This window comes from Manis javanica, chromosome 15, assembly GCF_040802235.1.
Source record: "Manis javanica isolate MJ-LG chromosome 15, MJ_LKY, whole genome shotgun sequence".
Classification (NCBI taxonomy): Eukaryota; Metazoa; Chordata; class Mammalia; order Pholidota; family Manidae; genus Manis; species Manis javanica.
The window spans coordinates 22,441,895-22,453,075 of record NC_133170.1 but is presented as its reverse complement, the minus strand read 5'-3'; the positions used below and the strand labels follow the sequence as shown (position 1 = coordinate 22,453,075).

The following is an 11,181-nucleotide window of genomic DNA, read 5'->3' as shown; positions in this document are numbered from 1 at the left end:
TCACCGGGACCCTGTCCGGGTATTTCTTCCGGATCTTTTCGCCTTCCTTTTTCCGATACTCAAAGGGATGGTCCTCCTTATACTGGAACTTCATGATGACCCGCAGGGTTCCTAAGCTCCCGGGCCGGGGCCTGCCTCCCTCGCAGAGCGCCGCGTCTCTCCCGCCTGGCGTCCTTCCGCCAACTTTCACTCTGTATCACAATCGCCTCAGAAACACCAGCTCCGCCACAACGCAGCTCCGGCTGATCTTTCGGAAGGGATGGCGTGTCCCCGGGTGCGGACGTAGGGCACCGCCAGGCGCAGCGATCCCGGCGGCTTTTCCCGAGGACCACCACCACCGCGGCACGGCGGCCCGTGACGTCACCTCGCCGGGCGCGCCCGCCCCCGGCGTCCGGCCCCTGCACCCCGCCTCCGCCCCGCCCCCGGCGTCCGGCCCGCGGGCGGGGGGTGGGCAGGAACCCTGTCCCTTCCAGAGTACTCTCTTCTACCCACGCGGTACCTGAGCAGAGTTTATTTGAAAACGTGAACATTTTAAAATTCTTATATTATTGACTGTGGCATTAAAGATGCTTTTAAAGCAAAAACGTAGTGTTCAAAATAAGTTTTCTTTCCCTTCCTTGCTGTTTCATAGTTGGGCCCAAAAACAAACACCCAGGTCGAAAATACAGCTTTTCCCAACTGGTTGGGATCTGGAGTCTAGGGAAAGAAGGAACCTGGGTCCTGGGATTCCTTTGGCCAGTGCATAGATGCCCCATGCTTGCATTTTGCCCTTTGCCCCTTCAGTTGCAGCCGCCTGGCACCTGGGTGTTAGGCTGGCTTTCCCTGACCATGACCCCTCCTTCACCGCGTTGGCGTTATTTTTTGTTTGGCTGTCTTCCGCAGTTTGTTCCTAGAGCAGCAACATAAACAGAGCATGACTCAGGAATTTGAAGAGGCGTATAAGGTGAAGGGCATGTAATCAAGGTCCAGGGACGTGATGTCAGTCATGACTACTGAAGGCTTCACGCACGTTCAAATATAGAAATGATTCACTTTCTCTTATTAACCCAGAAGTTGAGCCTGTCTTCTGGAAAAGAAATTACCAGGCAATTTTTATTCAGGTGATAAACTCAGTAGTTCACCATATTTTTTCTTTTACAAAAATTCACCCAAGGATAGTACTACTGGTTAAGTGTTTCTAACATGAATAGAATGTGCCACCTAAATGGCTGGTGTAAGACTGGAATGGTGGGCCAGGTGCCGTCCTCACCACGGCACTCTCTGGCCCTTCCTTTCCCCACTAGGAATCAAAAGACTATTCACAGCAGAGATTCAAGGAACCGGTAGGGGGAGGGCTGCGCAAATTATAAAAAATACGGAAGATTTGCCCTGAACAATTCCAGGAAGTTCTAAGAAATATATTAGATATTGGGTAGTCCCTGTTACCTATCTTCTATCAAGGTCTCAGTGTCTCTGATATAAAAAACAAACCCACAAAATAAGAGAAACTAAGTTTCGTTACTGAAACAAGGAGAACGAATTGTATAGCCCTAATTCCTAAGGCTAATTATTTTTCTCCAAGACATTTTTCAATCCTTGTTTGTATGAAAATCCAGGAATTATTTTCACATTATATGTTTGTAAGTTCTTAGTCCCTATTTTCAAGTTGAAATTTTTGTCTCATTTTAGCTTTGACTCAAATACAGCTAAATCTCTCAAAGGAGTACTTTAAAGCCAGTTGAGAAAAGTAATTACATGGGAGGGTAATAGTTTGAGTGTTTTTTTCTGATCAAATCTACTGAAAACAATCAAAATGCTGAATTAAACTTTTATTTAAAAAATACCTAAGCACAGTGGGCAATTTATCTGTGAAAAATGATTTGGAGATGAACTTGTGGTTAATCTTTCTGTCTCAAAGCTTCTCCAATACTTTTCCTTAGAACATTCAATCCGCCAATTTGCAAAGTGTGCCCTCTACCTTTATTTTCAGCATAACACAAAACATCATACAGAAGGTAATTTTAAAAGTTAATTCATTTAATTAGGTAAAATGTTTCAAAAATCCTTTTCTATCCTAATATCAAATGCTATATTAAACAGCTCATATTTCAGGAACTCTCATTCATTGCTGATGGAAATGGGAAGTGATACAGCCACTTTGGAAGACAGTTTGGCGGTTTCTTAGAATACTGAACATTCTCTTATGATATGATCCAGCCATTATTCTCCTGACTGTTCACCCAAAGAATCTGAAAATTTCTGTCCACATAAAAACCTGCACACAGATGTTTATAGCAACTTTATTCATAATTGTCAAACTTGGAAGTAATTAAGGTATCTTTGTTAGGTGAATGCATAAACTGTGGTACATCTGGACAATGGAATATTATTCAGGGCTAAAAAGAAATGAACTATCAAGACATGAAAAGACCTTAAATGCATATTACTAAGTGAAAGAAGCCAAGTTGGAAAGGCTAAGTGATGTACAGTTGCAACTATATGATATTCTGGAAAAGGCAAAACTATGAAGATGATAAAAAGTTCAATGGTTACCAAGGGTTAAGATTGAGGGAATGAATAGGTAAAACACAGAGGATTTTTAGGGCCATGAAAATACTCTGAAAATATAAATGATGGAAACATATCATTATTCATTTGTCCAGACCTTTACAATGTACAGCACCAAGACTGAACCCCAATGTGAACTATGGATTTTGCATGATTATTACGTGTCAATGTAGGTTCCTGGATTGTAACCAATGTACCTCTCTGGTAGGAAATGTTGATGATGGGGGAGGCTATGCATGTGTCAGGGGGCAGGGAGTTTATGCAAAATCTGTCCCATCCTTCTGTTTTTGCTGTGACCCTAAAACTGCTCTAAAAGTCTTTAAGAAAAAAACTCACATTCCTCAAATATCCATTTCAAATTTCTTTTGTAATCTTCTAATATTTTCTGTTCTCAAGGGTTAGAACTTTTTTCAACCTTTTGTTTTACGAACAATTTTCAAACAGGGAATTTCAAAACAGTGTGATAAGCACTCATATGCCCACCACCCTAATTTTTTCCATTTAAAAGTAAATGACAAACATCATGACACTGATGATACATTCTTCCTACTAATAAGAACATGCACCTACATAATCACAATACTGCTATTACACCTTAAAGTATTACCACTATTTCCCAACATCATCTATTATAGAGTTTGTGTTCATATTTTCTCAATTGCCCCTAAAATACTTATTATATATTTTCCCCTAACCGATCATTAGAATATGAATACAGCTGGAATTAACCATATAGATAGGTTTCGCTTCTTTTTTATTCAGGATCTTTTTATCTTATCACATTTAAACTGATGTAAAACCAGAATTTCAAGGTATAGATCTCCAGTGAGAAATATAATACTGTTTTAGCTACTCACAGCCATTTGCTAAATTCACTTGATAGGCTTGGAATTTAAGCAAGGGAGTTAGTTATTTAATTTGAATTTTTAAATAATCTGCCATCAGTAAAACAAGAGCCAGCTACCATCAGGATAGATTGATGGGCTCCAAGACCAGGAATATTTCTTGCCTCTAGGACTAAGCATAGATGGATCTTCCATCTTAACAATTTGGAAGTGTCCACTTTGCTCCATCCCAACTGTCACAATCTTAACTTAGTCTTGTTCAAAAGCAAAATTTAACTGAATACAGTTTAATGATATTACTGGCTTATTGGAATTCAATGATTCATGAGTCAGGCAGCATTTCATCTAACAGATAGAAAGGCCTCCAGGGAGCTGCACAAACCGAGGGACATCTATAGGCAGAAGGGCAGTTAGCAAAGTTGTTTTTCTGTGGCACGGTTGCCTTCCTTTAGGGATGGCAGGGCTCTGTCAAGCAGATGAACACTAGTACTGACCAGGTAATTCTAGATGGACTGGTTTAAGATCCACTCCTGAGAGAGGCTGAAACTGTAGCTAAATAGGTATTAAATCTCAGTTTGGTGACGTAGGCTTAGCACATACTATTTTTTGAAATTCTCTATATGTCTGAAAATGTTTGAGAAAGATTGAAAAAAAGCTTTAACCTGTTTTATTTGCCTTACAGTTGTCATTAGCTATTGCTATATAACAAACCACCTTAGAAGAGTGGTTTAAAACACTATCATCTATTTTGCTTCCAAATCTGGGGCTTTAGCTGGACAATCCTTTCTTGGAATCTCATTTGTTTTTAGTCAGATGGTGGCTGGAGACAGGGTCTTCTTTGAAGACTTCTTCACTTGTACCATGTTCTAGAGGTATGATGTATTGTTCATTTTCCTTTGTGGGGTTTCACCAATGGTCTCTTCATGTGGTGGCTGCAAGCCAGGCAGGCTTTTCCATGGCAGCTGGAGCCTCTCCGAACACATTTCCCAAGAGAAATCATCAGAAAGCATGTGGCCTTTTGTAATATAGTTTTTTAAGCTTTGTTGTGCACTTCTCCCTCATTTTATTCTTCAAAGCAGTCACAAAGTCCTCCCAGATTCAAAGGTATAGAACAATAGTCCCCTGCACACACCCAGATAGGAGGAGTATTAAAAAAATTCATGGACATGTTTTAAAACCACCACTATAACTCAAACCCATTATTAATTAGCCTTTAATAGTGTTCTTATCACTTCCAGGATAAAGACAAAGAAAGCTCTCTGATGGCAGAGTAAATATAAGAAAACCATATTTCATTGTGTTATTTCTCTTTTTACTATCATTCAGTGGTCAGAGATTTTCCATAGTCTTTGGGAAAAGTTCAAATTCCTTAGTAGAAAAACAGAGTACTTATGGTCTGGCTGCTGTTTATCTCTCAAGCTTCATACAGCCTTTTCCTTTTGTGCACTTGATGTTCCAGGCATACTAAATTACTTAGATTACTTCTTTCCCTATTAACTCCATTGTTTCTCGACATTAGATATTACCAAAGCCTCTTCCTGTGAAAATATTTTCTACTTTTTTTTCTTGTAATTCCTATAACTCATTCACAGTGTAGTTCAGGCATTACCTTCTCTGGGAAACCTTTTTTCATCTCCCTTGCTTAGCTTCTGTATCCTTTTCAAGTGCTTCCAAAACATTGTGCGCCTGTCTTTGTCATTCCACTTGTAATGATGTATTGTTCATTAGGAAATATGCAATGTCCATTACTTCTCTTTGTTTTGGGCAGATATACAGAGTTGTGGAAGGAACCATTCCTCTCACAATGATACTACACACTCCTTCTAGAATAATCCACCAATCATAAACCCTCACTGCCTTGACCATTAAAAGGCCAGGTGATTTCTGTAAGCCTAATCAGAGTTTTTCCTTAGAGTTGTTTCAAATGTGAACTAAGGCAAGTGTTAAGAAGCAAAATTTAACTGAGTAGCTTTGAAAATCTAATTGGCTTTATTTAATAATTCATGAAACAGGCAGTATCCTATCTGGCACATACAAAGGAGCTCCACAAAGCTACACAAAATAGAAGGCTTTTATAGGCAGAAGGGGAGGCAGAAAAAGGAGATTTCTGGAAGAGGGGATTGTTTCAGGCATAGTCACTTTCTTTGGGGGTAAGGCAGGGGTCTATCAGGCAGATTACCTCACTGATGCTAACCAGGTAATTTGAGATAGACTGGTTAAAGTTCACATGCTCAGAATGCTATGAAATTGCAATTAGGTTAGGTATTAAGCCTTGGTTTGACAATATGGGTTTTGCACAGTGACTCCATTTGGGGCCTATTGTCTCTTTTTTAACTGAAGTAAGCTCTTTGTTTGATGGTGAAGTTTGGATGATAAAAGATCATAGGCTTACACCAGCCACTGTTTAAGTCTCCTGCAGTTCAAACACACCAGTCTGAAATAAGAGAGAAAAAGAAGATGACATTCAGAGAGGCAAAATACAAATAGGAATAGAGTGAGAAGGAAATAAAGATAGAAGTCCAATGGCATATAAGTCCCTAATTTTGGTACTCTTTCTCAGTGGATCCTGCAGTATTTTCTGTCATATTACCTGTGTTTATATCCTTAGTGCTTTGGATAAAAAGCAAAGGCTCAAAAATTTGCAGTATGTCATACTCGAGAGAGAAAAGGTAGATTTCTTATTCAAGATGGTGGATAGAAAAAGATGCACTTACCATTGCTGTCTCATAAAACTCCCTAAAATGACTGCAGCATAAGTTGAATTATGTCCCTCTGAAAAATGTTGAAGTCCCAGTCCTCAGTATCTGTGAATGTGACTTCAGAAATAGGGTCTTTGCAGATGATCAAATTAAGATGAGCCCATTAGAGTCAACCTTTATCCAATATGACTGGTACCCCTCTAAAAAGGGGGAAAAAATTGTATGTAGACATGCATAAGGGATACAAGATGTGAAGGTGCAGGAAGAATGTCATTTGTAAGCCAAAGAATGCAGAAGGCTACCAGAAGCCAGGAGAGTGGTGTGACACAGATTCCCTCTTCTCAGCCCTCAGAAGGAACCAACCCTGCTGATGCCTTGACTTCAGACTTCTAGACTCCAGAACTGAGAGAAAAAACATTTTGTTGTTTCAACCATCCAATTTGTGGTACTTCATTTTGGCCATCTGTGATACTGTGATTTAAAATAAGAAATAGGTATTCCGTCTTCTACTCCATTCCTGGCAAAGCTCCTAAAACCCTTGGAATTTCCTAAGTGATGAGAGATAAGGTTGCCCTTTGTTACATTAATGAATGACTTCTGGAATGTTACTAGCTAACCTACGGATGGGGGTTGGTCACTAGGGGAACCCAACAAGAGATGAGAGGAGCTGGACATCAAGTCCAATCACCTGTGGCCAATGATACAATCAAGCATGACTATGTCATAAAGTCCCTATAAACACCTGAAAGGACAAAGTTCTGAGAGCTTGTGAGTTGGTTAACAAGTGGAGGTGCTGGCTGAGTGGTGCACTTAGAGAAGGTTTGGAAGTTCTGTACCCTTTCCCACACACCTTGCCGTATGTATTTCTTCCATAAGGAAAATGTTTCTCTGAGTTCTGTGAGCCACTGGAGCAAATTAATCAAACCCAAGGAGGATGCCTGTGCTAAAGTATAGAAACCTAGGTGTAAACCTACACTTGCAATTGGCATCTGAAAAGAGGAGCAGATACTACACAGAACTTACAGGACTGAGCCCTTAACCTATAGGATCTGACACTATCTCCAGGAAGATTGTGTCAGGATTGAGTTGAATTCAGCTGACACTACGCTGGTATGAGAAAATTGCTTGGTATGGGGAAAAGCTACGGGAATTGGTGTCAGAATCCTACAGCCCTAGGGAACAAATACAGACTGCAAAAGAAAAAGGAAGTCAAAGACTCACCAAGTTAAAAAAGAAATCAGAAATCAGAAAAGAAAACAGAAATCAATTTCAGAGTATCAAAAGAAAACTGACAAGTCAGAAAAACACCTGATAGGGTATACCTGAGAAAAGGAATCCTTAGCTGCCAATGGGGAGAATCTAAAGTAGCCTAGTATTCATTATGGGACTTAGAAAGGCCCAGACATTTTAACCCCCAATTTGTTTCTTTTGCCCCATATAGCCATGTAATTGTCTCTCTTCCAACCCTCTACAGACTGTAGATTTATTCTTTGAATAGGATAAAAAAAGATCTGTGAACTGGGGAAGCTGGGGGAAAGCAGGGTCAGTAGAAGATGGCACACTTAAGAGGGGAAGATTATGTGAGAATTTATGCACTGATTCTTGAACCGCACACCCCCTCCCATGCCTCCTTCCTCCTGGTCTGTTTCCAAAATTCTGACAGCCCAGCTGGGTTTTTGTATGAACACAGAATTTCAAATGAATGTTTTAGTGCCCTGTTCTTAAGTACGTTAAGACATCAAGGAATTAGATTTGAAAAAGGATCTAATAGGAAGCAAACAGTGAAATACAACTTGGAAAAATTAAAAGACTACTCAGGGAGATTAAAACATTTAAAAACTTGTATCATTAATAACCTCAGAGAAACAAGGGAAATTATTCATCCATGAAAGAAAAACAGCTACAACCAAAGAATATTAGACCAAGAAAAAAAATCTTAAAAATTAAAAGTATGAGAAGGAAAAAAGTCAACAGAAGTACTAGAAGACACTTCCGTAGAAAGTAAAGCAGTAAGACAGAGAATTGGGAAAGGAGGTCAGGGCATGTAAATCAGATCCAACATTCAAATATGAGAAGTCTCAGAGAGAGAGAATTCAGAAAATGGGGAAGGCAGGTCAGTCTTTACTTAAAGCTAGTTATTCCTTCAAAATCCTATGGGAAATCATTTTGTTCCTAGAATTTTAGGCCAAGTCAAATAATCATTTAAGTATGAAGGTAATAGAAGACATTCTTTAGACCTGGAAGCTCTCCAAAAATTTATTTCTTATGTATCTGTTTTTAGGAAACACTCCCAAAATGAAGACATACACCAGAAAGGAAAACACGTAGGATATAGGAAACAGGACTTAACACAAGAGAGAGATTAAGATAATCTACAAGATAGTAAAAGTTATTAATACTTATTCATACATAATATTGTTAAAAAACAAAATTTAACTGAGTAGATTTGAAGATCTAATTGGCTTTATTAAAAGATTCATGAATAGGCATCCCATCAAACAAGTACAGAAAGGCTCCAAGAAATTGTACAAAATGGAAGGTTTTTATGGGCAGGAGGTGGGGCAAGAAGTTATTAGCAAAAGAAAGGATTGTTTTAGGCAAGGTCACCCTCCCTTAGGGGAAGAGCAGGGGTTTTTATACACAGTATTAGCTCATCTTCTTTTGGGGGGAAGATGTGGGCCCAGGTGACAGATTATCTCACTGGTGCTGATTGAATGTTAAAAGGTCACCTTCCTTGAATAATTTGAAATTGTAATTAAGTCTTAGTTTGGGGGGCAAATGACTCCATTTGGACTTGTTTCTCTTTTAACAATGCTAACACCTCCTTTCAGATACTGATATCCCACAAGACCCAGCCCTGATTGTTTGCAGGAGTTTCAGTTTTGGCAAACAAAAAGTGGTGGAAAATGTGGGGGGGTTTTTGCCAGTGTAATCACACCAGGAAAACAAAAGTAAGGTGTAGAGGATGGATAGTGTACCTTCACTGCCAGGCTGCAGGAGGTTTACACATACTTGTGTCAAGAAAGAAGTGGGAGAGAAACTCTACTGGTTAAAATGAGAGGAGAGACCTGGAGAACAATGGTGTAAAAACCATATTTCCTAAACACTGTTATTTATTTTTTCAAGTGAGCACAGCTTAGAATTCTGCTCAAAAGAAGTAATAATTATAGTCCATTTCATCACCACCCCCATGTTCCTTTACAGACTCTCCTTACTTTAAGTAGAATTTTTACAATATGCTCTGTTAAAAAACAAAATGCATCCAAGTAAATACAACAATTAATTGGTTTTATTAAGTGATCATGAATCTGGCATTATCCCCTCTAGCAAGTAGAGAGATGCTCCAAACAGAAAGGGAAAGGTTTTCAAAGACAGGGCAAGAAACTCATAAGCAGAAGAAAGGATTATTTTAGGCAAGGTCACCTTCATTTAGGGACAAAAGGGTCTTGTTAGATGGATTACCTCCTTTTACTTGGGGGGACAGAGAGAACATAAGTGACATTCTCTTATCAATGCTGAGCAGGGAATTCCTGACTGACTCCATTTCTGGAAGAGGTTGAGACTGCAATTAGGTTAGAGATTAAGCTCCAGTTTGGTTACCTGGTCTGATAGACATGACCCCACGTTGGGCCTGTGTATTTCTTTTTAACAGCTTCTAGCTGGAATGAAAACCTGCCTTCTTCATACTTCAGCTAGGACCTCAAACTTTCACTGCAATATCTTTCTAAAGGCTGATTATATTATGGAACTCTGCTAAATAAACGTCCATTAGCTCCTCACTGTCTTCAAGTTCAGTGTCTTAATTACTTAGTACAAGGCTGAATTAACAATGTGACACTTTTCTTCAACCCCATACCCCTGCCACTTTATTTTACCATATATAGTTCATACTAGAGTGCTGTCTACTGAAGGAAAGAAGCTACTAGAAAGTGAACAATTAATAAGAGGAAGAAGGAGGATGGCCTGAAAAACAATCAGCTACTCTGGTCTCTTTTCAGTTCCTCACATTTATCAAACCTTTCCTCATCTTGAAAATGTTCTTCCCTTACACTGCCATTCCCAAAGATTCTTTGAATTGCTCATGGTTGCTATCATTTTATTTTTGTTTTTTCTTAAGCTCTTTGAGGACCAAGAGTCAGAGACCCTGTTTGTCTTGCACACTTTCTTCTCCCTAGAACTACCTCTGCAAATATTCTTGGCAGAATATTTCCTAAATGATACCCATTGAACAAAGAAACCATTGAATCCATGTAATGCAAAGCCCAGTTAGAAGCATATTACTCACGACGAGAGAGGACATCTGTTTGAGTGAGACTGGAAGGAGGGAGGAAAGGGGAGGAACAGATCTGCAGAGGTTTGTGGCTTTGGGGTAGGAAGTCACCTGAAGCCTTTATTTCCTTTCTGAACTAGGACAAGTCCCCTGCCTAGAATCACTGAGTGGGTGATGGGATGTGGAGTTTGAAGAGAACCACTGAAATTTGAATAACTGCTAGAAGAAATGGGAAAATTGCTGAAGAAAATATAGAAAAAGTGGTAAATGGTTCAGGCTGTGTTGGAGCCTGTGGCCACAACTGTAACGACCTCAGTCAGTAGAGCTGCAGCAGGGTAAGCTTTGGGGAGAAACCAGTCTGCTTCCCTGAACCAACGTGTATAGAGTTTGAAGGATAGGAGTGAAGAAGGTTAAAAGGGGTTTAAAAATCAAGAATAGTGGTAAAAATGATGGAGCTGAGTAACAGATGTCTTACATGGAGTAGAGAAAGAGGTGGAGCCCAGTGAGCCCTGATCATCTGTGACAGTTGGGAGGGCGACAACTCCATGTGGCTGGGGCAGGGCACTGGGAGGGGAGAGTGGGGCACACAGGTCTCTTTGAACAAGGCACTGATAGGCAAGATTTCTTCCTCAGTCTTTTTAATCAGATGACATTTTAACTTCTTCAAGGCTGTGGTATCTTGAAGGATGGTAGAGCTTAGAATATTTTACTGAATGTGTGATGACGGAGTGATTCATTTGGCAGGGGCAAAAAAGGCCCCCTCAGAGACTATTAACAATTCATGCATTTTAACAGTTTCCAAAGGCAATTTGATACATGA

At 39.7% G+C, this 11,181-nt stretch overlaps 1 protein-coding gene across 6 annotated transcripts in view; it reads right to left on the bottom strand.

Moving 5' to 3' along the window:
• Window positions 1-384, bottom strand: part of GABARAPL1 (GABA type A receptor associated protein like 1) — a 60,058-nt gene extending 59,674 nt beyond the window's left edge. For 3 of the 6 annotated variants that reach the window (XR_012125553.1, XM_073222833.1, XM_017646495.3), the window contains exon 1: window positions 5-381. Coding sequence is in view for 4 of the 6 variants with exons in the window: in XM_073222833.1 (XP_073078934.1) it covers window positions 5-94 (90 nt within the window). In the remaining 2 variants the exon portion in view is untranslated. Of the gene's footprint in view, window positions 1-4 lie in introns of all 6 variants that reach the window. The other 3 variants (XR_012125551.1, XM_017646494.3, XM_073222832.1) reach the window with 2 other exon arrangements.
• Window positions 385-11,181: the final 10,797 nt, after the last annotated feature.